Source organism: Xiphophorus couchianus, chromosome 3, assembly GCF_001444195.1.
Source record: "Xiphophorus couchianus chromosome 3, X_couchianus-1.0, whole genome shotgun sequence".
NCBI lineage: Eukaryota > Metazoa > Chordata > Actinopteri > Cyprinodontiformes > Poeciliidae > Xiphophorus > Xiphophorus couchianus.
Window position 1 is genome coordinate 6,270,482 of NC_040230.1, and position 27,677 is coordinate 6,298,158.

The 27,677-nt window shown below is 37.5% G+C and overlaps 1 protein-coding gene across 1 annotated transcript; it reads left to right on the top strand.

Annotated features, from left to right (window-relative positions):
- The first annotated feature begins 2,646 nt into the window (after positions 1-2,646).
- col28a1b (collagen, type XXVIII, alpha 1b) lies at positions 2,647-27,677 on the top strand. The gene is made up of 35 exons (XM_028011982.1): positions 2,647-2,696; positions 3,511-3,712; positions 6,178-6,743; positions 7,359-7,379; positions 7,461-7,511; positions 7,937-7,990; positions 8,077-8,121; positions 8,197-8,223; positions 8,303-8,347; positions 8,429-8,473; positions 10,543-10,596; positions 11,727-11,795; positions 12,684-12,752; positions 12,942-13,010; positions 13,352-13,420; positions 13,546-13,614; positions 14,166-14,234; positions 14,658-14,726; positions 16,613-16,684; positions 17,246-17,314; positions 17,411-17,482; positions 18,133-18,201; positions 18,278-18,346; positions 18,417-18,485; positions 18,583-18,651; positions 18,993-19,061; positions 20,746-20,814; positions 20,974-21,042; positions 21,148-21,228; positions 21,340-21,375; positions 22,196-22,232; positions 22,732-23,286; positions 24,411-24,598; positions 26,734-27,016; positions 27,130-27,677. Exons 1-35 carry the CDS (start codon positions 2,664-2,666, stop codon positions 27,297-27,299), a joined length of 3,672 nt encoding a protein of 1,223 aa, XP_027867783.1. The 5' UTR covers positions 2,647-2,663; the 3' UTR covers positions 27,300-27,677.

The following is a 27,677-nucleotide window of genomic DNA, read 5'->3' on the forward strand; positions in this document are numbered from 1 at the left end:
CGACCTGCCCAGGGCGACCCCGCCTCTCACCCGGAACGCTGGATGGAGATGGGCACCAGCAGCCCTCCTGACCCCACTGGGGGACAAGGGTGTAAGAAAATGGATGGATGGATGTTTTGAAAGACATTAAAAAAAAACTGGATTACTCTACATTTTTTCTAATTCAGCACAGACAGAAGTTGTCATCTTTGAACCAGAACCTCTGAAACAGAAAGTCAGCTTTCTCAATCATTTGATCTCTTTTTTTTCTGGCTAAGTTAAATGCCCATATAAGCAGGTTTCTCCAATTTTCTTCATTTACTTCTGGAATATTTCCAAAATTAGAAACATCCTGTCCAGGAGTGATGATAAAAACTAGTCCATGCACTTGGTACTTTAAAGCTGGACTGTTGTAATTCTTTACTTTTAGGAAGTCCACAAAATGCAGTTAAAATGGCAGATTTCCTCTCCTCTGTCGCCACATGTATGACAGACTGGTTAAAAGTCAACGACAAAACGCAAACTAATGTCGACTATCTCTGTGTTCCCATCCAGGAGGAGTGACTGGTGCAAGTCAAAGACTCAGTCTGCTGGGTTTCCTTAGATAGAAAACATTTAAAACTGAATAACAAACTGAGCTTGACTGCATCGTTTAGTAGTAGTCTTAGTTTATTACATACTGGCAAAAACATTGCTAAAATATATTGTCTTCTTTTGTCATTTGGTGAATTTGTATCTTGCCAAAATCCTTCAACATAAAAATGTATCTTTAAAAACCAAAGTTAAATTATTGTCCTGCAAAAAGTAAGAGTACTTTGTGATAATGTGAGTTCTTAAACAAGTACTTTATTTTGAAACATCTTAAAGTGATAGAACTAAAAATCTTTAAATGTTTTTGTCACAGATTCAATTAGCAATGCCAGTGTAAAAAAAACAAAGAATAATCATCCACTATAAAATACTCCAAGTTTCTCTTAGTGTTGCTCATATTCACAGGCTTTTAAATGTACAGAAAAAAAACTAAATATAAACAGCTTTGGGGAAAAAAAGAGCCCACTGCACTGAACCCCATAGAAAACCTCCTGGGTATTTCATCAAATATTAATTTTGAACTCTTCCTGAGTTAAAACAATAATATTGTTGTTTCTAAATGAATATGAACTTGTTTTCTTTGCATTATTTGAGGTCTGCAAGCTCTGCATCTTTTCTTATTATGAAGCCTATGAAAAAATTCAAACTGGACACCATTCATCTCACCTGCTCAGCCAAGCATCTCATTATGCGCCCCGATTCCAACCTATCGGTGTCGGTCTCCTCCAATCATCATGCTCTCTCGATGAGGTCCAGCTGTTCGTCTGCTTCTGCTCTTTGGCTGAGCTACAACCTTCCTCCACCCTCCGCCTTCATCTTAAGACTTCTTCAACATCCGTTCGGTCTTCGGCATCCTCTCCACCACCAGTGGTGGCCCAATGGGGGAAGACGTCTCTAATCTTCATACACAGCGGCTCATTTTTTCTGACAGCGGTCACCAGCACAACGTCTTCCTCCTGGGTCCGAGCGCCAAAGACTTTCATTTGTCAATTAAACTTTCTAATACCACTCTCTCTCTCTCTCACTGTGTGTGAGTCTTTCCAGGCTGAATTGTCCATTTCTCATTTTCTGCAAATAAATACTAAATTTTTGCTTGGAATTTCAGAGATATGTTGTCAGTAGTTCATAGAATAAAAGAACAATGTTCATTTTACCCAAATATATACCTATAAAGAGTAAAATCAGAGAAACTGATCATTTAAAATTGTCTCTTAATTTTTTCCAGAGCTGTATAGAAAAAAAAAAGTGTAAATTTCAACTTTATTTTTAGAGCACTTCACAACAAACAGGCTGCAGCAAAATCCAAAAACAATAATAGCAGTTAAGAAGAAAAAGATGCAGAATACATGAACAAAATTATTAATTAGTTTAAAAAGAAAAAAATTTGAAAAGATTTAAACAAATCCCAAATTACTATATTTTCACTACATCATTTGAATGTTATTCAGATGAGACCAATAACTTAGAGTTAAAAGCAGGATGTCCATCTCTACTGTCGCCCCATTATTGCTGAGGTTTCCTGACAAATTTCAAATAAACACTCTACTAAATCTGACTAAACTGTATTAATCTGTATAATTAGATTAGAAGAAGCACTACCTCAACATATTTTTACTCAAGTGAGTCTGAAGTTTGCAGATTCCTCCCATCGGCTTCTGAAAACCAGTAAATAGTTAACAAGACAGTTTCCCCATAATATAAGTGAAATAATCTGCCGGTGGAACCAGAACTTTTTCATCAATATCTTGCTGAAAAGTTACTTTTAACTTAGTTTGTCTAATTTCAAGTGTACAAAGATATTTGCACTAGAAACTAGACCAAAAATATTTGGTAAGATTTTGTGTTTTTGCAGTGAATTACATCAAAAATCTCTAATGTGAATGTGTAGTTTACGATTTTAGCTAATTTTTACCAGCTTCATATTTTCTTCTGAAATAACAAAGCCCAACATTACTGTGACTCACCCAAGATTAAAAGGTTGGCAGTAAGCCACGGCGTATCAGCTCGCCTGCTGCTCCTCTGGTCATGTCAGTCGAGTTTATAAAGACCCGATGTTGTGGGAACAGAGAAATGCCCCGAAGAGCCTCAGATGAATGAACAAGAGTCACTCACCATCACTAAATGAGGTAAAGCAACATTCCAGTCCATTTAAAACCGTTTTCATTTTGTTTAAACTTTTTTTTTTTTACTTGTTTGCAGACAAATGCAAAGTTTTAGCTGCAGTATTTGACATCAGGTAGACGTGGATATAGTACCCAAAAATTGTACTCAAGTAAAAGTTACTTTTTTACTTAAGAGTAAAAAAAGTATTTGGTAAAAAGTCTACTCAAGTACTGAGTAACTGATCAAATTATTAATCATTTAATATTTAAAAATTGCAACATTAGATTGAGCAAAATATGAAGTTAAGTGGAAATTTTGGTATTTTAAGGACCAAAATGATAATAATTCATATAAGTAACAAAAAATAACAAGATCATGCAAAATATATTTTTTTCCAAGTCAGTTTTTTTCAATAACTTTTGAAACTTTAACAGAAACTGCAGGTCTATGTCTGTTAACAAATTTCTGGTTAAAACATGTTTGGTTTTTATTCAGTGGGTAGAAAATCCTGAAATTTTACTCAAGTGAAAGTAGAAATACTTCATTATAAAATAACTAAAGTAAAAGTAAAAAGTACAGCGTAGTAAAAATACTTCTAAAAAAGTTATTCAAGTAGATGTAATGGAGTAAATGTAACTAGTTACTACCCAACTCTGCTGTTCAGTGTTTAAATCCAAAGTGAAAGTTGTTGTTTACCTGCGGTTCTATGAAATGAATGACTAACGTCACTTAATTTAAATGTCTGATCCATTTTTGTCCGGGTTCTCTGAATCTACAGTCATGCAAACGCCAGCTCTCTGCTTGTTTTGCGTTTTAAACACTTATTTCTTGTATCAGTCTCTCCACCTGCTGCAGGTTCTCAGTTTGAAAATGTTCCTGCACAGAAGTCCAATCAGAGGCGTGGGGCTTTGGCTTCTTCTGCTCGCTTTCACGCATGGCGCCTCAGGCCAGAGGAGGAAGGAGGCAAAAAGCAGCAACTACAAACTGCAAGACGACGGAGGAAATGGTATCTTTGTTACGAAGTCTTTGTATCCTCTTGGTGAGTTTAATTTACTTGATTATTGACAGATTAAAAGGAGTAACATTTATTTGTTGGTAGGTCTTTAAAAGTCTTGTTCAACCTCTTTTAATAGTTGTTTATTTTTCCACTGAACAAATCCCAAAGGACTTTGTTTTGTTTCCAAACTTTCACCCACATCGGCCTCTTGTACTTATATATTCATATAACTGACAGCTAATTAAAAACACAATAAACTAAAACAATTACACAGTTCACACCAGCTACAATTAGAAATTATTTTTGTCTAGTTTCTAGTGCAATTTTCTTAGAGCACTTGAAATAAGACAAAACTAACTTACAAGTAACTTTTCAGCAAGATATAGGAGCTTGTTTTAAATCAATAATTCCTCAATATTGATGAAGAACTACTAGTTAAATTGGCAGATTGTTTCACTTGGATCAAGACATTTTTCCCTTGTTACAAGCGAAATAAACTGCCTACTTTTTTATCAGTACTAAGGAATTATTAACTTAAAACAAGCTCCTAAATGTTGCTGAACAGTTACTTGTAATTTAGTTTAGCCTTTTTTCAAGTGCATTAAAATATTTGCACCAGAAACAAAATGAAAAATACTTGGTAAGACTTTGTGTTTTTGCAGTGTTAAACTCTGATGGAAAGTTACCAAAATCAACAAAATGTCACCTTGTAAACACACTTCAATCTGATTTTTAACAACCCGATCATCAATTCATAAACTTCAAAACCTATTTCAGTATAATCAATTTATATCATTCAATGAATTGACATTGAGGGATAAAGCTGGAAAAGTACATTTCCTCTGCTGTCAATAACATAAATCCACCATTAAATCTAAAACAAACTTAGGTAATAACTCACTGGACCCGCCTCAATTATTTGATATATTAATGAAAACAAATAATTAAAGTTATCCAGACTATTTTTAAAAAACGTGATACACATATATTTAATCTTCCATCGCAATCATACTTCACTGTGCATAGTTAACAGACTACACAGGAATCTTTAACATAATATTTTTACACATTTTCTTTGTTCACTCATTCTTACTGACCTTATTCATCTTGTTTACCTCATAATAAAGAACAAACAAACAGAAATGCAGGACAAAACTGATCTATGGAGCCCTAATATCATAGCAAACTATTTTGTTTTCTATTTTATGACAATAAAGCCATTCTGTAGTACGACACATGCAGCACATCCTTCATGTCTTCCTTGTTTTTCCAGCGCACCCTTTGAGGTCAGGTCAACACTGTGTTCAAACTAATGGCAGCTACTTTTCTAAAGCCGTGTGTGATCTGTGCAAACAAAACTGCCAAGAAGAGTACAGATCTCTTTTTGGAGCAGGTTTTAGTTTTAGCCACTTGTAGAAAACTTGAACCCACCAGTGAAGAGAGTGGGTGACAGGACCCAAAAGAAATATTATGTCTGTACTGGGACTGAAGTTACTTGTGAGCAAGAAAGCATTGTCACAACTGAAAGGTTTTTGGTTAAAGATCCCAAGTGTAACGAGCCACAAGAGAAAATCAGTGAGATTCTTAATGACAATAAATGTGAAATTCAGGGTAGAATCCATCAGTAAATTAAAGAAGAGGAACTTAAATACCAGGGAGCTGAATTAAAGGAGGCGGCTGATTAGAAACAGGGAGCAGCTGTGAGGAGGGACCGGGCAGGCAGGCTGAGGGAGAGCAAAAGACACAGAGAGCAAATATAACAAAGGAGAGAGGAATAAATAAACTAAAAGATATAAGAAATAAACTAAATATAAAATGACTAGTCAAATGAGAGCTAGGTGTAAGTAAATAAACGGCTGGAGAAAACTGATCCAGTGTCTGAGACAGAAATAATAACTAAGCCAAAGCACAAAATGAACTAGTGATCAAAAATGCACATCCTGGTTTTTTGGGCCTATTGAAATATTTCACAAAACTGCAATGGAAACACTTTTTTCACATCACAAACATGATCAACAACTAGAGGTTTCCACTGGTGCAACCAATGAAGAAGACGACAGGAAGTAGTTGGCGGATGATAGCGTGGCATGTTTTTTAATGACTTATCACACGATCGTGTGATTTTTATGGAGTTTCTTATTTAAAAGATACTGCAATTGTAAAATCGTCTTTTTCGACAGTAGCAGAACATTGACAAAGATTTGGGCACATTTGTAATGGAAATGCAGCTACTGTGAAAGTTGTGCCAGTGCAGAGATTTGATTTTGGACATTCATTGCAAAATTATCAACGTGAAGATTTTGGTTTTTTTATAAAACATGATAAGGATGAAGGATAGCATCTCAAATAAAAAAAAACCTACTTGCCAAGTACTAAGAGAGTAGCAGCATAATAAGTAACTAAGCACAAAGTATTTTTGTTCTTGTAAAAGGTTGTGTAGCTCAGGAAAGTAGATCCACTGTCAGCGTTTAGAGTGCTTCACTGTCTGTCGTTTGCTTGACTCGCAGGACGTAACTGTAGCCTGGAGGTGATTTTCATTCTGGACAGCTCTGAAAGTGCAAAAACTAAACTATTCCAGCAGGAGAAGATCTTTGTGTTGAGGTTCAGCACAAAGCTCTCTATGCTCAAGATGACCGGCGTTTCGCTGAAGGTCCGAATGGCTGCACTCCAGTACAGCAGCTCTGTGTCCGTCGAGCACAGATTTGTTGACTGGAAAGACCTGGACTTGTTCCACAGTAAAATCAACGACATGAGCTACATCGGCCAAGGAACCTTCACCTCTTTCGCCATCACCAACGCCACGCAGATGCTGCTGCAGGAAACGCAAAAGGAGGCTGTCAGGATCGCGGTGCTCATGACCGACGGGGTCGACCATCCCCGCGGCCCCAACGTGATTGTGGCTGCCGAAGAGGCCAAGCGCCACGGCATCAAGATCTTCACTGTCGGGTTATCATATGTCTCCTTTCAGAAAGAGAACAAGGAAAAGCTCCAGGCCATCGCAAGTTCCCCTGCGGAGCGGTTCGTCCACAGTATGGAGGACCCCCAACTGCAAGAGAAGCTGCTCAAAGAGATGGTGAGTGCAGAGGTCAGATGGCATGGTAACAGGGCTGCCAGATCTGACTGACAGTTTCCAGCCTAAAAACAACAAAAAACAAAACACCCAACTCCCCAAAAAACAGCCCAAATCTCAACCTTGAATGAAATTCATGTTGATAGTGCCAGATATACTCATATATGTGTAATATACCGGTATATATGATCTCGTGTCCCATACGTCAATTATATATATATATATATATACATATATATATATATATATATATATAATTATAATTATAAAATATAAGTAAAACAAAATACTCAAGATGAAGACAGAAATATGCTTTACTGTTCCACAGAGGGGAAATTCAAGAAAATGCCAAATGCAATGCGTATTTTTCTGATTGGTTTCCAGTCAAATTTATCAAGTTGCTTTGCTCATCAAGGTAGAAATGGAAAGTTTTCTAAGAAAAATGCCGAAGGAACCGCCCAGCAGCTCTGTTGTGGAGGACTCCTCTGCAAAAAACCCCAAACTGTTGAGATTAAATAAAGTTTGATGCAAATATATGAGATATTCATCACTGTTAGTGAAGGACAATAAAACTGGACCAAACGATTTCTGACAGATTTTGTTTTGTGTTTCTTGCAGGGAGCCGTCGCAGTGGAAGGCGTGAGTTTGTGGACGAATTTAATCATTTTATTTTGCTACTAAATCTGTAAATTACTGCACTAACAGTTATTTCTTTCTCAGTGCCCACCATGTGTGTGTGAAAAAGGAGAGAAAGGCAGTTCAGGCAGTCCTGTAAGTTTGTAATCTTTAAAAAAAAACATGTTCCTGTTTCGAGTTGAAGTCACACAAAAAAGCTTCATCAACATTCCATTAAATAGATTTTCTTATATTGCAAAACTGTTTTTTTCATGTATTTTAATACTTAATGTTTTCATGATCTTAAACCAGCACTTTGAAAGCAAATGTGAAATGTTTGTATTTCATAATGACAAGATAAAAATGCAATAAAGCCATGTGAATCTCTGAAAACCCAGGTCTGTATAACAACATTATTCAGATTTGTTTACGTTACTAGAACAGCTGGTGCAAAAGTAATGACAGCTTTAGGTTGGTTTTCAAAGAGATTTTAAAAGCCAACCTTAAAGTTTACATGAAGTGTTCTTGAAGAGTGGAAACTGCCTGGTTGTTTTTTAACATTGTGATTATTCTGAAAACAGGGAAGAAAAGGAGACCAAGGCGACGAAGGGCCATCGGGTCAAAAAGGAGCGAAGGTTAAGTTTTAACAAAAAGAAGTGCTTATAAAATGGTTTACTGTTTAATTCTGTGCAACTAAGTGTGATGTGGGTTATTTTTAAAGGGTGAACCTGGATTAAATGGCAAACCAGGAAATGATGGCTCAAAGGTAAAAATATACCAAATCATTGCTTGTTCTGCATCTAACATCATGATGAATCTCTTATGACTGATCTCTTTTCAGGGATTTCCAGGTTTTAAGGGCAACAAAGTAAGTTACAGTGTTGTTTATTTGCTTAATTTAAAATGTGAGTTTCCTCAGGCATTAAGCAGCTGAGTCTGTCTTGCAGGGGATGAAAGGAAACTGTGGTCTTCCAGGAGGAAAGGGTGCCACTGTATGACTAAAGTTCATTTAAATATTTTATTGAACATCAGGGACGCTGTGCCTTTGTGGTGAGATAAGTCTTATCTTTCAGGGACTTGAAGGACCTCCAGGCCCACCAGGATTAAAAGGAGAACAGGTAGAGCTTTCAGGAGTCTGAATTTTTATATAATTGTGAGTTATTATGCTTCCTTGAACAGGTTAGGATATGTTTATTGGCTATAAAAACATTTTCATTACATTCTTACGGATTTTAGTCGGGTCAGTTCTGTCTATTTTGAGCTTTTTGTCAAAATGACCCGTTTTAGGGCTCTGTCACTTTAAATCCAAATAAGCTTCTGCTAACCGCGCCCATCAACTCAACGATTACGCTCACACGTCAAAATGTGTGAATTGCGGACAAACTGTACATTTTTGAAAAGCCGAAAAAGAGCCTCCTGTACAACCAGCAAGAATGGAGAAAGTTGTTTCTGAAAGGTAAGTCAACAACAAAACACTTGTCATTTCCAGCAGCCTTTGTACAGCGCACACTGCGGTAAAACTAGTTGACCAAAATTCCTGGCGCTTCGCTTTGGTTGCTAGGTAACGGGGCTGGGCTTGGCTGAGGTTGCTAGGTAACGGAGCAGTGCCCGTAAAATGTAACTTAAGGAGGTTTTTGAAACGGTTGATTGTTTTGAAACGCCTCAAAACAATAACAGTGTGTAAAGGTTAAAGTTAGGCTACAAAAACACAATATCTTAGCATTTTTGGTATTTTATTAGTGGACATATCTACAGGTCAGGATACTTAGGAGTTTATATTAATAAAATAATTCCTTAATATTGATTTTTTTTAAAGTACTAGTTATTTAATTTTATTTCATTTATATCAAGACATTTTCCCCATGCTGTAAGGGAAATAATCTGCAGTGGAACTAATACTTTTTCATCAATATTACGGAATTGTGGACTTAAAACAAGCCCCAAACTCTTGCTGAAAAGTTACTTGTAACTTAGTTTGATCTTATTTCAAGTGTATTACAATATTTCCACTAAAATGTAGACCAACAATACTTGGTGTGAGTTTGTGTTTTTGCTGTGCAGACCCTGGTCCCAGTGCCATTTACCACCCTCCGACACTGTGACAACCCCCTGGCATTATTATGTAGTATATAAACGTTCAGCCTAATCCAGTCCGTATCATGCTAAGCTATACTGAAAAACACAAAATATTACCAAGTATTTTGGATTGAGTTTCTACTGCAAATATCTTTGTACACTTGAAATAAGACTAAACTAACTTGCAAGTAATTTTTCAGCACAATATAGGAGCTTGTTTTAAGTAAATAATTTCTTCATATTGGTAGATTATATAATTTGTAGAGTGAGGTAAGTGTATTGTTATAAGTGAAATAATCTGCCAGTGGCACTAGTCCCTTTTTAATCGATACTAAGCTATTGTTTGCTTAAAACACGATCCTGTATCTTGCTGAAAAGTTACTTGTAATTTTGTTTTGTTTTGTTTCCAATGTATTTAGATATTTCCACTAAAAAGTAGACCAACAATACTTGGTGTGATTTTGTGTTTTTGAAGTGTAAGTGGCCTTCAAAAGGTCACATCCGCTCTGATTCTCCTGTTACACCTGGCTGACATTCAGAAGTGTCCGATTCCCCTCCAGCTTTTTTTATTGTTCTTCGAGTATCCATGTTCTCCATTACAAGCACCATGGCAGTCATTTTGCTATCCGGCAGCCACAGTAAAACAAGAACATCAGGATTTGCCCTCATCAGACCGTCTGTCTTCCACTCATTCAACCTGAAAAACTTTAGTCCTGTCTGCACTAATGGAATGTGAGTTTTGGATTATTGGTAATCCCGACACCAAAGCTGTGAAATCCAGGCTTGCAGGATGTTATTCTTCATTGGGATCAGACTTTGTGCTGTGAGATTAGTGGAAGGACCTGGCCACCGTTCTTTTTTCTCCTGCGCTACTAGCAAAGAGCCGGTCTAGCCTTGTTGTTTTATGAGCATGGTCTGTTAATCAATTGGAATGAAAGCCATGCTTGTTGATGTTGGCTGGCCACCAAATGTAACACATAATTTTTAACCCATTCATGAACGATTTGATTAGATTTTTTCTATCAGATGACAAAGAAAAGAGGTTGTAGAGAAAAAAACTTGTTGATGATAGTAAAGAATGTTCCCATGCGGGTTTTTTGTTTTTTTGCAGGGCGAAATAGGACCAGTGGGAGACGTTGGGCCTGAAGGCCCAGCAGGACCTAAAGTAAGACTTTATAATACTTCTAATTTCAATGACTAAAATCACTTTATTTTTTTACTGACTGCACAGTTTTTCAAAGCCTGTTTCTTTAAGGGCAATTTAGAAATATTTGTTTTGTTTTTTGGCAAGAACAAAAATATGTTACACTTTAAAAATGTGAAAGTTAAAATTGCACAAAAATATGTCTTCACAATTGTCACGATAACAAATTTTGCTGGACGATAAATTGTCCAGCAATAATATTATTGCGATAAACAATATCATAAAACCATTTTTAGTAATATAATGGTGATGGCATAACAATGCAAGAACACATTAAGAAAGATCTGATTGAAGGCTCTGTTTATCGTAAGAAGAGGTTTGTCCATCATATTCTTGCTGATTATTATTAATTATTCTTATTTTTAAGTATTTGCTGAGACGTGTTGAAGGACAAACTGAAAGGCTAAACGTGCATAAATACAATAACAAAACAATCACACTATGAAGATATTTTATTTACATTTCTACAAAATAAACTTTATTATTCCCTTAAATGTTAAAATCTTTTAATTTATCAAAGCTTAAAGTCAAACTTTATAAACTTTATTCTCATTCTCTATAACATTTTAAATCTATTCTCTATGGTTAAATTCAAGCATTTATAGGAAACCACTGGAGCCTTTGGTTTCCTAATATTTTTTTTACATGTGAAAATTTTAATTTCGGAACTTTTACACATGTGAAACATGGTTTTAGAATAATTTTTCAGTGTGAAAGATTAGTTATGGTTTTGGAAATGTTTTATCCCTATGTGAAATGTATGGATTTTGAAAAACATTTCTTCAAATTTGAAAAATACATTTGGATATTCTCCTTCTCAAGTTAATTAATTGAGAATACATTTTACACATGTATAAAATGTGTAAAATATGTGGCGTTGGCATTTAAAAAGCTTTAAATAAGTTTGTGTTTTGATTTATGGAGACAGAAAAACTTTGTATATTCATTCAAAGGTTTTATTTATAAATTAATAGCAGCCATACTGGTTTGGTTTCTGTGTAATTTTGCATACCAGTGGTTACTGGTTGCAATTTAATTCAACATTTTACCAACTCTGTTAATTTGCCATGATGTGACCCTGCCTCCCTCAGGGGGACAGAGGGCATTCTGGTGAACCTGGACCACCAGGAGACTTTGGGATCGGTCCTCCGGGAGCCAAGGTGACTTCCTTATACAATCTCAATAAAACATGTGATCCATGTCTAAGCTTTCATTTCTACTTTAGAAGAGTAAAATATGAAGCAAAAATGTAAAAAAAAACCACACAAAATCCCAATTTATATGGTTCATGTGTAACTGAAACATTTGAAATAACTTGAAACTGCATTTTAACTTCAGGTTTTGTGTCACTGGATTTGGTCTTCAGGCTGCAACTAATAATGATTTGATAATTGCCTTTTTTTTTCAATTAATCTGTCGATTAATCGGATAGAATTGGCACAATCTGGAGATTTTTCATCTAACCACCTACAAATTATTTTATACAATGTTATAAATACGTTGAAAGATGCAAATAAGAAAATAATTTAATTTTTTTAAAATAAGAAAATAATTTTATTAACAACATTCCTTTAATGTACAATTGATCATTTGTAGGAAAGATTGGATTTGCTATTTAAAAGAAATACTTCTAACATGTGAAAAGCTCAACATTTTATGCTGACCTTAATAACACCAGGACGGTGTAGAGGTGATCTGGTGATTATTGTTTTGATTAACCATTTAATAATTGCATAGAAAACGGCGCTTAATAGGAAATTTTTAAAAAGTATTTAAACTGGGTGAAATAAAGCTACGCCACTCAAGGAGTTTTGGTTACAACATATTTACAGACAAATGGTCTTTTGTAAAGTTTTGGCTTAATTACTGCTCTGTGTGTGTTGGTTATTTTTTCAGAAAATGTTTTTTTTTTAGTCTGTGTACTCCAGTTAACGATTAATCAAGTACTAAATTAATTGCCGATTATTTCAATAATTGATAAATCATGATTAATTACGATTGATGGTCCAATTAATCAGCCCTAGTTTGACGCTTCAGTCTGCTTACAGGGTGAAAAGGGAATTCAGGGAAAGCCCGGTGGAATTGGACCAGCTGGGAAAGGAGATCCAGGACCGCCTGTGAGTATGAATATACCGACTGAATGGGGCTTTTCTAAAGCACTATTTCTGTTTCCCATCAGAAACAATGAAATGTTCGTTTTCCCTCACACTAGTGACAAAGTTAACAGAAAAATAAAAAGGTGTTATGGATGATTTCCCCACAGCAGTATAAATAAATGTTTTTATTCAGATCAGTATTTCTTTTAGGGCCCCCAAGGACCAGCCGGACCCCAAGGAAAACCTGGAATTCCAGGAGAAGGGTTTCCAGGACCAAAAGTGGGTAATTCTACAACGCTGGCATTCAGCCTTGCACAAATTTCTCATGTTTATGGCTGAAAATATTTTTAGCACATAAGGTATTATTTACAATTTTTATTATTTTTTTCAGATTCAAAAAAATTAATCACAAGTTAAATTTGTGATTTGTTTAATTTAATGATTCAGTCAAAGTCTTGTCAAAAACACGCAGAGTGATATTTGACTTCAGTAAAAAGAAAAGTAAAAAGAAATCTCCTTTACTTAAAATGTTTTTATCCCTAGAAGTAAAAGCATACATATATTTATAACCTGGATATTTTGTGGCCACTCTATGCTAAATTTTGTCATTTTTGTTGCAGGGGGACAGAGGATTTGAAGGTCCACGAGGAAACCGCGGGCCTCCTGGTATCGGGATCAAAGGTGACAAGGTACAGAAATAAAACACTAATTATTAATTAAAGTTAACTGTCTCCAGTTGTTTTTTTGTTTTGTTTTGTCTTGTTCTTGTAGTTGTCACATTTTTCAGAACTGGTTCTGTAATCATTGTCTTCAGGGTAATTATGGGCTTCCAGGACCCCAAGGTCCAGTTGGTGAACCAGGAATTGGACTTCCTGGGGAAAAGGTACAAATTAGATTATGGACGCAACTCATTTATGATTAATTGTCATTAGTTCCTATCAAATCACTAAGAACATCCAGTTAGACCTGCTTTTTAGTGTTGTAGTTTGGCCGCCATCCAAAAGAGGGCGCCACTAATTATCCTTAAAGGCAGCCAGGCGATGCAGGACTAAAGATGGCGGCCATTACCTGAATGGTAAAGAGAAACGCTCTAAATACTGTGGGATGCAAAATGTACTTTAAGTAATTATGTTATGAAATATAAACACTTGATTTGTGTATACAGAATCAATTTGTACAAAAATGAAGCACTTTCCAAACCTTGAAAACACCACATTGAAATTCAAGGATTTCAAGCACCCATATAAACCCTGTGATATTTTTTTCTCTCTTGTGAATGTTGATGATGCAGAACACAGTAGACCATTTATGTCTAACTTAACGTTTTGTGGAATAGCTCAGAAAGAATGGCAGCAAATGAAAACCTCCAGAAATCCCCACTAAATCTCTGCTGTTTAATTTTTAAAGTGTAAAACCTAATGTTTTGTCTCTTAGGGAGTCCAGGGTCCAGTTGGACTTACAGGACCCAGAGGAGCTCCAGGAATAGGACTAACGGGGCAAAAGGTAAGGACACCGTGTCTAAATTTAAAGGTTACTGTTGTTTGGACTGAGTTAAATTTACATGAGCTGTTATTGGCGAAGTAATTAAAATACAAACGTTGTTCTGCATTTAGTTCAGAGAGTTAAGCCAATTTATTTTAGATTTGAAATTCAGATTAGAGTTTTATTTTCAATGTAAACGTTTTGATTGGATTCTGTTTATGGTCCAAACTGAAATGTATCATGTTTGTTTCTTCAAATTCCAGTTTATTTTCACAAAAACCAACAGCTTATATGTCTACCTAACAACAGACAAATGTATGTTTTATATGTTTGGATAGTCTTTTTTCTACCATTTGACTTAATAAATGGAACAAAACAGTGTAACAGACTGCTACACCAGTTTTACTGTAATGTTAAAAATACTTTCTGACCGATAATTTTTAGGGGAACCAGGGTCTCCCGGGTGAGCCTGGACTACCAGGAGAGAGGGGAGCAGGAGGACCAGGACCAAAGGTATGTACAACCACATCTGGAACAGAGAAATAAACAAGAGGTGGTACATTAACATGTTAATTTCAATTAATTAATTACATACAGTAGATTTTAATGCAATTAACTGCTTCATTTTTGTTAATTTTTACATACGAAAGTCCCAAGCCGGAACCTTTGTTGTACGTTTCTGGTACGCCCATAAATCTTAGGCACAGGCTAAATCCACAAACAAAGCTTTGACTGACAAGGCCGCTTCTCTGGGCCCACTAGGGGTTAATTTTCACTTCCAAAAACGATCTGATCTGACGCTGAAAAAGGCTGTTGAGTGCAATTTGTGCTAAAAGTAAATGTAAATGCTAAGCAAATGTTTGCGTCCACAATCCACATAATTTCTAAAGTAGTTTTTGAAGGATTTTCATGAATGATCGTGGGTTGCTGAAACACAGATGGGTTTAATTGCACTTTTCACCAATCTGATGGTTGAATAACATAAGAAACAGATTAGAAACAATAAATATGCCTATTCCTCTCCTTGGGCTGCCTCCTTATCGTGGTGGAGGGGTTTGAGTGCCCCAGTGATCCCAGGAGCTATGCTGTCTGGGGCTTCATGCCCCTGGTAAGGTCACCCAAGGCAGATAGGTCCTAGGTGAAGGGCCAGACAAAGCGCAGCCTGAAGATCCCTTAGGATGAGTTATAACAATGGACTTGGTGTTCCCTCGCTCGGACACGGGTCACCGGGGCCCCACTCTGGAGCCAGGCCTGGAGGGGAGGCACGATGGCGAGCGCCTGGTGGCCGGGCTTTTACCCATGGAGCCCGGCCGGGCTCAGCCCGAAGAGGAGACATGGGTCCCCCTCCCATGGGCCCACCACCTATGAGAGGGGCCAAATGGGTCCCCTCTCATAGGTGTGATGGGTGGTGGCCGAGGGAGGGGGCCCTGGCGGTCCGATCCTCAGTTGCAGAAGCTGGCTCTTGGGACGTGGAATGTCACCTGTCTGGTGGGGAAGGAGCCGGAGCTAGTGCGTGAGGCTGAGAGGTTCCGGCTAGAAATAGTCGGTCTCACCTCGACGCATGTCTCTGGTTCTGGAACCAGCCTCCTTGAGAGGGGCGGGACATACTTCCACTCTGGAGTTGCCCACGGTGAGAGGCGTCGGGCAGGAGTGGGCATACTTGTTGCTCTCCATCTCGGCGCCTGTATGTTGGGGTTTACCCCAGTGAACGAGAGGGTAGCCTCCCTCTGCCTATGGGTGGGGGGCGGGTTCTGACTTTTGTTTGTGCTTACGGGCCGAACGACAGTTCAGATTACCTGGGAGGAGGCCCCGGGGAAGACCCAGGACACGCTGGTGAGAATGTTTCTCGGCTGGCCTGGGAACTCCTTGGTATTCCCCCGGAGGAGCTGGAACAAGTGGCTGGGGAGAGGGAAGTCTGGGCCTCCCTTCTTTAGCTGTTACCCCCGACCCGACCCCGGATAAAGCGGAAGAAAATGAATGGATGGATGGAAGGAATATGTCTATTTACTAATTTAGCACCAAAAATGGTTTTTGAATTGTATATGTTTGTTTTGTAGATGTATATTTTCAATTATAGTGCAATTAAATTTTATTAATTACAAGCCCTGCAATTAACTCAACAAAAAAAATCAAGTCTCACCACTAAAACACTTTTCTATTCATATACTATAAACATCAATGTGTAGAGTAAATTAGCTACTAGACGCACCATCCAACAGAAATATCTTAACTTTATTTTCCTCAAAACTACCAAGAAAATTTTCTGATTGCTCAACCAAGACTTTATAAATTAGATGGGCGAAAACATAACTTATTTATTCTTTAATATGTAACCCTTTTTTTTCTACAAATCTGAGAAAAGTCTAATCTTCATTTTTATCTCCTTTTCCTCTCTTTAGGGTGATTCTGGAGTTCCAGGTTCATCAGGATTCCCTGGTATACCGGGAGAGGACGGGAGTCCGGGACAAAAAGTACAATTTAAGCACTTTTCTCTTTTGTTAAAATTAGGGATGCAAACAATTAATCGACTTACGATTAATGTTTATCATATAAAATGTAGTTCTAATCAAATAACTAATAACATCCACTTTAGACCTCTTTTTTTAGTGTTGTAATTTGGCCCCCATCCAGCAGAGGGCGCCGCTGGTCATCCTTAAGTGGAGCCTTTGATACAAGAATTAAAGATGGCGGCGGGGCCAAACGGCTCAAAGGAGGTGTGGGATGGAAAATGCACTTTATGCGGTTCTGTTTTGAAATATAAACACGCGATAAGGTCCTAAAGTTATCACCACAATAGTGCTCAACCGAACTGCATGACGGAGCAGCGTCAGAATATTACGATCGGCAAGAGAAAACTTTTTTGTTTTGTTGGTTAAATCAATGAATTGTTAATCGATCAATAAGATCAATCAACGTTAGACTTACTCATTAATCTATAGCTTGCATCCCTAATGGACCCGGTTTGGAACATTTCAAACCAGCTCGTTATTTTTTCTGTATTCTATTCTGACTTTATTTTAAAACAACAATAGGGTGATGTTGGTTTGCCAGGACCCAGAGGACCTGATGGGATTCCCGGGAGAGGAGTTCCTGGAGGAAAGGTAGCAATTAATGGACATTTGTTAAAGAACAAAATGTTGGGGTTTATTCTGTCTGTTTCTGATTAAAGTAAAACATTTTTGATGACACCTTGGCAGGGCGACAAAGGGGACAGGGGCAGCAGAGGCCAGCCAGGTCCGTCCGGTCCAATGGGACCACTGGGTCCAAAGGTATGGGAAGCCTGAGTAGGAAAATCTGATAATGGAGTGAATTATTTTTCAAGGTACTTAAAAGTATGACGGAGTATCGGGGCCATAAAATTTAAATTAATTAATCAATTAATTAATCACAAGAAAAAAACTAATAAAATGATGAGAATAAATTTGTATGGGAATAAAGTCAAAATATTACAAGAATAAAATCATAACATAATGAGGGGGAAGTCATAACATTGTGAGAATAGTCATAATAATATGAGGAGAAATGTATAATGTTTCCAGAATGACGTCATATTTTGTGAATGAAGTTGTAATAGAAAATAAAGTCATAATATTACGAGAATAAAGATGTATGAGAGTAAAGTCGAAATAATATAAGAATAAATCACATTAAAGTTAAAATATTAGACATAATATTTTGAAAATAAAGTCATAATATTACAAGAATAAGGTTGTAATATGACTTTATCATCAAATTACTATAAAAAATACTGTTATTCTCATAATATTATGACTTCAGTCTCATAATTAATTTTTTTTATTTTCTGATTGTGGCCCTAATATTATAATTATAATATGTATAAAAGTCTCGTTACACTAAAAGTGAAATCTCATGATTTTTCTTTTTTAAAAATGTCCTCTGATAATTATTTCCGTCTTAGGGCGATTCAGGAAACGTCGGACTGCCAGGAGCGACTGGACCTCCAGGGAGGGGCATTTCTGGTCCCAAGGTCAGTGGATGGTTCTCAAACTAAAACCCTCACATATTTCAAGAACAACAGTTTCTTTATTTATTTTTCTGTTCAGGGAGATCAAGGCCCACCGGGTCCAGTTGGACAAATGGGAGAGCCTGGTGTTGGTTTACCTGGACCCAAGGTGAGACCAGTTCAGGTTTTCATGATCTTCACTGGAAATCTTTAGAGTGAGTCCAAGTCCGTTTCTGCAGGGCGACCGAGGGCCGCCTTGTCCTCCTGGGCTTCCAGGACCGAAAGGTGACGGTTTCGTCGGCCCTCCAGTGAGTATCAAACGACTCAAGAAGATTTTTTTTTTATTTCATTTTGGTGTTGCAGGAAAGTCCACTAAGATCTGGGATGTGTGTCGTTTTTTAAAAGGGACTCCCAGGACCTCCTGGCCTGCCAGGAGAGACTGGACTTGATGGCATTGGTTTGCCGGGGCCCAAGGTAAATGTCTCACCATCCAGCATGAAAACATGATTTCATGAACAAAACTTTAAACAAAAAATTTATAAAATAAATAATATTTTACTAAAACTTCAATGTTTCTATGATGTAAAGAACCACTGATGTGTAATATAAATATAGATTGTAGAAAAATATAATGGAAAAAACAATCTTTGCTAATGTGCAGTTGCAATTATGCAGCTTGTACATCTTGAAAAGCAAAAGTAGAGCCTCCTGCACAACCAACAGGAATGCAGCAAGTGGTTTCTTTGTGGTAAAAACTAATTTATTGATAAAACCATCAATATATGTTGTCTTAAGTAAGCCTGTTTGATTTTCAGGGGGACAGGGGTTTTCCTGGACCGCCTGGTCCTGCTGGGCCTCCAGGAATTGGTCTGTTCGGTCCTAAGGTAATCAGTTAACATTTAATACAAATTCAGAATAAAATATTTGTGGCTTTAATTAGAACTCTGGAATCTCTCTGAGTCACTGGAGTAGAGAGGATAGTAAGCCAAAAGATTTTATGTCTGATCTACAAACAGGTTTTATAAGATACAAACATATTTTTAAAGGTGACCTATTATGCCTCCTTTAACTGGTTAGGATAAGAATATGGGCAATAACAAAACATGTTCACTACGGTTTTTGCACAAAATCATTCTTGATGAGATTTTAGTCTGGTCAGTTCTGTCTATTTTGAACTCCTTTCTGAATGAGCCGTTTTAGGGCTCTGTCACTTTAAATCCAAATAAGCTGCTGCTGGCCACACCCCTCCCAACTCAATGTTTATACTCGCACGTGAAAACGGCTGCAAAACAGATGCACAATTATGCAACCATACATATTTGAAAAGCAGAAGTGGAGCCTTCTGCGCAACCAACAAGAATGCAGCAAATGGTTTCTGGATGGTAAGTCAACAATAAAATACTTGTCTTTTCCAACAGCCACTGTACAGCGCATACAGTGGTAAAACCAGTTGACCAAACATGCAGGAGCTCCACATTGCTAGGTGACGGGCTGGGCTTGGCTAGGGTTGCTAGGTAACGGCGCAGTTCCTGTGGAATGTGACTTGACAATCTGGAGGTTTTTGAAATGGCTCGATTTCCAGATACCAAAAAACAGATACCCCAGTGTATTATAAGTCTGGCAGCCCGCCATGCTTTGCTAGCACCCCCGCCAGCCTAAGCATTCCTTGTTTTTATTTGTAGAAAAATTAATAATTGTGGCAAAAAAATAGCTTAATTTTTTTGGGATAAATCTTTAAGCCAGATTGCAAGCGTCTCTGTACTGAGCGTTCCACTCGCAGAGTAGATTTATGTCTATAAGGTTTAGAGTTTATGCATTTAAAGCCGGAGAGCGGACCAGTCACACAGCTGGTGCCTCTGCGCATTGCCTCGCGCTCTGCCGCTGCTTTATTAAGTTAACCTCAGTGCAGATCGCGCGCTCCTCCTTTCACTCGAACTGGACACAGGCTGACCTGTATGGATATTTACATCAACCCAGTGTGGGTAGTTATTTTTCTTTGGAGAACTCTATGTCAAGGTAGCAGTTTAAACCCCACCGTGTTAGCTCTGGTTGCACAGCTCTACGTGAACCGCAGGAATAACTTGTAGTCGGGCGTCTGTTTGCGGCCATTTGCGCGTTGAGCGAGTGGTGAGAATGACTTATCGTTGTGGACAGAATTATGTCCGCTGTTTACATCTGAACACGCTGCCCTGCGTGTGGCTCTGTCTTCCCTGTAGAGTTTCTGTTTGGCCCTGGGTGGCCGGTGCGAACCAGCGCTAGCCTCATCATGCAAGTTCAGCCTTAGCAAGTTTTCTGGGGGAAACCCTGAAAAAACATTAACTTATTGCCAGAAAACAGCTGGGTGTTTTTTCTTAATCACTTGGGTTGTTTTGAGAAGCAGTAGAAACCCAAATGGAAATATAAAACCGTTAAAATATGTATTTTGCATAATAGGTCCCTTTTAAAAAAAACTTTAAAAAACTGTGCTGTTAGGTTAAGTTTTATAATTAAAACTTAATTATAAAACTTGACGTAATGGCTTTAGATTGCTATTACTGTCTGCAATTAAACAATATTTGTTTCCTGCAGGGTTCAACAGGTCCAGCTGGTCCTCCTGGCCTTCCAGGTTTACCAGGAGAAGGTGCACAAGGAGAGAAGGTACTAATTTATTCTACACTAAAACATTGGTAGCTGAATTACTGTATAAAATACAACATACCCACATCTACACCGTTGTTCTTAATAAAAACCACTTCCTTCCTAGAGATAGTGTGGCTATGTTGTAACCCCTCATAAAGGGAGTTTGTTTTTTTCCAGGGGGATCGTGGATTTCAGGGGATTCCAGGACCCAGAGGTCCTCCAGGACAAGGTCTGCAAGGAGACAAGGTACTATTTAAATTTTTAGATTTGTTTTTGAAATAAAACTTTATTGTTTATGTTTTAATTATGTGAGAAAAAGATGAAGATGTTTGAGTTACTTTGCTCCTGCAGGGAGACAGAGGACTCAGAGGTGAGACTGGAAAAAAGGGAGACAGAGGACAGACTGGACAGTCAGGAGACAAAGGATCTGCGGTAATGAACTTTGTCACCAGATATTCTATCACTGGTTGATAGTTTGTGATTTTACTTAAGTTTAAGTGTTTAATTCATAGCTCATTGTATATGACCTGTTTTGAATAACAGGGCAGAATGGGGCAGAAAGGGGAAGCTGGACTAACAGTGAGTGTAAAGAATTATTTTTCATTAATAAATGCTTTAAAATACTTTACAAACTTCTAATCTGAAGCCATTTTGGGTCCAAGATGATTTATACACCTTGCAGATTTTAGATTTGAAATGATTTTCATTCAACCAAAGATTTTGTAATCTGTAATATGTTTTCAAAACAGCTAAGCTTTCAGCAAGTATAAGACAGGGCTGTCCAAAGGGTGGCCCGCAGGCCATTTGCAGCCCTCAGACACTTTCTTGCGGCTCCTGACTGCAATTAAAAAAAGAATTAAAATTTGCCCCCCAGGCAGAAGGTTGGTTTAAGCAAAGCCTTTTTGTTTTTCAAAATGGAGCAAAAAAAATGATCAGACTAAAAATATTTTTACAGTAGAAGATTCTGACTACAACAAAAGCAAACTTTGCTCCACCCAGATCTGCTTTTAATACATTTACTAAACTTGGATAAATACAGGTAGTATTTTCAAATAAAGAATGGTGCAAATCTTGTTTTTATTTATTGCTCAGAATTTATTTACCAAATCTGTTTTGTTTTTCAATTGAGACATAAATACATTTGAAAATTGGATGCCTTTCTTTTAAGGCGGCAAACCTGCAAAACTCTTTAAGTTTTATATCTACAGTAATTTACAAATCAAGAAATCTGACTACTTCACTTGATTAAAGTACTCAGGCTTAGTTTATTGGTAAGAAGGAAAAACTAATTTTCCTTTGAGTCTTTTCACTTGATTGTGGTCCATGTGACAAAACGTTTTGACATCCCTGGTATATCATCTTAGTTTTTAATCAATCTTTGCTCTTTTTTTCCCCACAGGAGACTGAGATTATAGAGCTAATCAGAAAGATATGCAGTAAGTGTCTAATTTTAGCTACATTAGCTGCTTTTGAATTACAAATGTGCCCAAAACCTTGTCGATAATCTTCTGTCAAATTTTTTTTTTCCGCAACTGCAGTGTTTATTACATATGAATTACATTGAAAATCGCAGGTGAATAAGTTTGTTAATGCGATAAGTCATTAAAAAAACATGCCGCGCCATCATCCTCCTGCCATTTCCTGTCGTCTTCTTCAAAGTTTCCACCAGTAGTAATATCCGGTTGCTGATCACATCGTGCAATGCGAAAAAAAGTTGCAGTTTTGAAAAATACACCAATTTCGATATGGCTGAAAAACCACCTCATCCTAGTGCAAAAGCTTTTATTGAAAAACACATGAAGCAAATTTATTTTTGTATCTCCAATTTGCGCAAATTTATAGTCAATGGAAATGCAGCTGATGCTGAGCGTGGCTTCCTCTTACCAATGTAAACCTTCTTCACCTTCCTCTGTTTTATCTGCTCTTCCTCATTAGACTGTAGCGAGCCCTGCAAGCAAAAACCTCTGGAACTGGTCTTTGTAATCGATAGCTCAGAGAGCGTGGGGCCTCAAAACTTCCAAGTGATCAAAGACTTGGTGAACGCTGTGGTGGACCGCACCACAGTCAGCTGGAACGCCACGCGTGTGGGTGTTGTCCTCTACAGCGACATTAACGTAGTCGTGGTCGACCTCAAGCAGGAAGCCACAGCGGATGAGGTCAAATCCGCAGTTTACGCCATGGACTACCTGGGCGAGGGAACCTACACGGGCAGCGCCATCAAAAAAGCCAACCAGATGTTTGAGGCGGCACGGCGGGATGTGAGGAAGGTGGCGGTCATCATCACAGATGGACAGACTGACACAAGGGACGTGGTTAGCCTGGAGAGCGCGGTCCTGAAAGCTAATGAAAGTCAAATTGAGAGGTTTGTTATTGGCGTTGTGAATGAAAGTGACCCCAACTCAGAGGAGTTCAAGAAGGAGCTCAACTTCATCGCCTCAGATCCTGACCAGGATTACATGTTCCTGATCAAAGACTTCAAAGTGCTTAAAGGTGACATGTTCATAATCTTATGGCATTTTTTTACCTTTAGCACTAAGCTACAGCTTGAACCAATTGTTTCCAAACACTAACATGTTTTCCTTCACATTAAATCACTCTAAACATTTCCTATTCAACTCAGTTAATATCAGTAAAATATTCATGCTTGGTAAATGCCAGGATTTTAGGACTTTGCACAACATTTTCCAAAGTCAGAAGTTTACATGCACTGCTCCTTTTTCTTTTTGTGACTGTTTTCACCATGTAACTTATTCATTAAAAATGTCTCAGTTTAAACTAAATAGTTAGCAAGCTAAATATTTTGTTAATAAACTGAATAGGTAGCTTCAAACGAAATATTTAACTAAAAAAATATTTGGTTTTTGCTATATATGTTGCTAATAAGGTAAATATTTAGTTGGCAGTTTGGAGCTAAATATTTAGTTTGTAAAGTAAACATTTAGCTTTTTATGTAAATTACATTTATGAATGCCCAACAGCTATCTATGGTACATTCAAGCACACTGTGTACAACTCCTTTAAACTTTTTCCCATCCCAAATGTCTTATATTTATTTAATTTGAAGCTAAATATTTAATTAGCCAGGTATGATCCAAATTAACTATTTAGTTCAAACTAAACATATAGTTAAATATTTAGGAAGCAAGTACTAAGTTTTGAACTATATATTTAGTTTCTGAATATATAGTATGGAGCTAGATATTTAGATTGTAAACTAAACATTTAACTTGTTAAATAAATATTTAAATTGAAACTAACACTTTTAAATTAATGAATAACATGGTGAAAATATGTTTCTTTCTCTTTTCACAATTGGTCAAAAGAATGGTCAAATTATTGGTTTTAATGTCTGACTAATCTTAAAAATATAACATTTAGGGTGCATTCAAAATATACAACCGTCATTTTGCAACACATCGTGGGGGCCAGAGAGCAGATGTTCCCATAAAAGTTAACTTCCTGTGTAGTGGATATTTAGATTTTTTAAAAAGCATAAATAGATGTGCATATTTCAGACTGAGTTTTGCTAAAAAAAACCCACAAAAAAACAAACTGCTGGTTTGAATGAAACCCAACGGAGCTTCAGGCTCATGGTTGATGTTTCGGTTTTGCAGTTCTTGAGAAAAGACTCCTGCGTTGTGTCTTTGAAGAAGGAAAGGTTGCCCTTTTTGACCACCCAACGATAGCCACGTTCCTTCTTCCTGGGATTTCACAAGGGACTGGTAAAAATGGAGGAGCTCCATTTAGGACGGGTGGAGACACTCCCACTTTCCCAGGAGACTCCAGGAGGGACAAGATAGTGGTAAGAAGAAGGAACTTTTTCTCTTATCTTGGTCACAACAGTCCAACTTTACCTTATCAGTAGCTGCTTTTCCATTTCAAAGTAGGGCTAGGCGATGTATCTAATATACTCAATGTATCGCGATATTTTCAATTTACAATAGTTAAAATGGCTATATCGCAACTATCGAGAATAAATTGTTCAAATAATAAACTTCCGCCGTCAAATTCACTGCGAGTGTGGTTTATCCGACACCCTGTGAATGCATCACTAGTTCCTCTCCCGCCCTCCCAACCTGAACATTTTCTACCAATCATGCTGTGAGAATGAAACAAACGATACGATGACAGGAGAGTTTGAGGCGAGCGGCTGAATGAGACGGTAACTGAAGACGAATCAGATGAACTAGTCTAGTTCCGAAGAGAAACAGCGATGGATCAATAATTTGGCAGTGGTTTGGATTTTATATGGAGGATGTCAAAAAAAATGAGGTAATTTGCGAAACATGTTATAAAACTACTGCCACAAAAGGTTGTACCACAAATTTATTTCACCACCTACTCAGACTATTCGGTTACATGCCGTTCATAGCTGCGCTGCCGCGGTAGAACTAGTCCGTTAAAGTGAAATGGCATTTAGTGGCATTTAGTGCTGGGAAATGGGAAAAATAACTCAAAACTACTGTTTTTTTTTTTATCTCGCTCTTGTCGGCTTTATGATACACGCAGTCTCGTTGCCATAGCAACAGACAACAACGCAACTTTCTGTATCAGTATTCAGCACCAAAAAGACTCAAACTTAGAGCATAACATTCAGTTCGTTACAGTTTTATGCTTTTAGACCTGATGTGTATTTTGCTTTTATTAATAAGTGATCACTGTGGTAGATTAGCCACCGCTGCTATTAGCCACGCTAACACAGCAGTGGTTGATTAGCTAATTTAAACACATGCTTTACTGATGATCTGTCCAAAACACACCTTATTCCACAGCACATCTATTTGTTAAGTTTGTCAAAGTCAAGCATAAATGACCTACTTCCCTCTCCCTTGCTATTTTTTTTCTAAGTTAAAACTTATTTCTCACCTTGGTATCTAGTCATAGTGTGTGGACAGTTCATAGCAAAACACGGCATCCTTTTTTATATGAGCTTACATTTAAGTCTAGCAGGGAAATGGGGCGGGAACGTGCGTGGGTGACATCATGCTATAGTTTAAAATAACATTGGAGCTCATTTAAGAATATCATGATATATATCGTGTATCGTGATATAGCAAAAAAATATATCAAGATATTAGATTTTTCTCATATCCCCCAGCCCTATTTCAAAGGTGTGCAAAGACTTTAGAGATGTTCCAGAAATGGCAAAAAACACAATTTTCCACATGAATGTTTATTTACATGATAAATCATTAGATAATATGCCGTGACATCATCGTCCTATCACTTCCTGTCATCGTCTTTGTTTTTCCTGCCAGTAGCAACATCTGGTTGTTGATTACATGACTTGTGTGATGTGAAAAAAAAAACAGAAAACAATCAGTTTTTGCAAAACCACCTCTTCCTAGAGCAAAAACCTTTTATAGAAAAACGTTTTTTGAGATTGGTGTGTGTTCATTAAGCAGGTTTATTTTTGTAATTCCAATTTGCGCAATGTTATTGTTAATGGAAGCACAGCTGATGTGCTGATGTATTTTCTACTTGTTATTGTAACAACTATAGTTCTACTAATCATAGAATTGCAAATTAGAATTCCGAAAATAAATTTGCTTAATGGAAACACAGCAATGTCGTAAAAACTCATTTTGATAAAAAGATTTTGCGCTAAGGTCATCGGGATTTTTCAGCTGTATCGAAGTTGGTGCGTCTTGCAAAACTGCAATGGATACATTTTCGCATAACAACCGGATGTTACTACTGGCAGAAACGAAGAAGAAGACTCACAGCGTTAAATTTATTTACATCAGATTTTAACTGTGCTTCTTATTTAATGGAAACACCCCAATTGCGAAATTGTTTTTCAACATTAGCGGAATATTGACAAGGTTCTGCGGCCATTTGTAATAGGAACATAGATAAGTCTCCTTCTTTATGGAAGGGGTCACACTTGCTGATGAGCAGTTTATTAAGTTCATTTAAATATATATTTTTTAACAGCCAGGTTACCCAGCATCCCAATTAGAGCCGGAGTTGGTCCTTCCCGAGAGACCAAACACAGACGAGGACAGAAATCCTACAGAACCTCAGAGGTTCCCCTTCTTTGACAGGGAGCTTTACCGACCTGTAGAAGAGTTCCTCCCACCGTTTGATGCAAACAAACCCAAACACCAAGAGCCTGGAGCCAACGGACAAGCCGGTGCTTCAACGAGGGCTCTGACCAAGAAAGAGTCGTCTTTGGTAATTTCTCCTCCACTAAAGCCATCAGACTCCTGGAGATCAGGTACAATATTTGGACCGAAGAACAGTTTTTGAGTTCAATCTGTAAGGAATTAAGTTCTGTTTCCAGACCAAATCTTGTTTTCCTGAGAACTGTGACATTTTTTCCACTAACAGCGGGTTGCAGCCAGAACCTGGATCCAGGCCCATGTCGGGACTACGTGGTGAAGTGGTACTATGATGCCACATCGAACTCCTGCGCCCAGTTCTGGTTTGGCAGCTGTCAAGGAAACCAAAACCGGTTTGATACAGAGAAGAAATGTAGAGAAACCTGTGTAAAGGTCTAATTCTCTTAGCAATGAAAATGTATGTTATTAAGTAAACACTAGTGAAACATTTTGGTCTGATATACATGTGACTGTTCCAGTAATTTCCTCTTTAGTGCTTTCATTTCTCTTTATTATTGAGCATTACTAACCATGAAGTGATTAGATCAAATCAACAAATGATTACAATTTTACAATGTAAGAGGATGGTCATGAATAAATGTATGTTTTCTTTATACTGTTGACAGGAAATGTCGGTATATTGTGTGAATAAAGCTATAGCACAGAAAAGGACTGGTCTGCCAAGACTGCAGTCCCTCCTGGTGGTTGATGAAAGATTTATACTAACAGAAACTTTAAATATGAAAAAGGCTGCCAAAAATTGAATAAAATGAATTC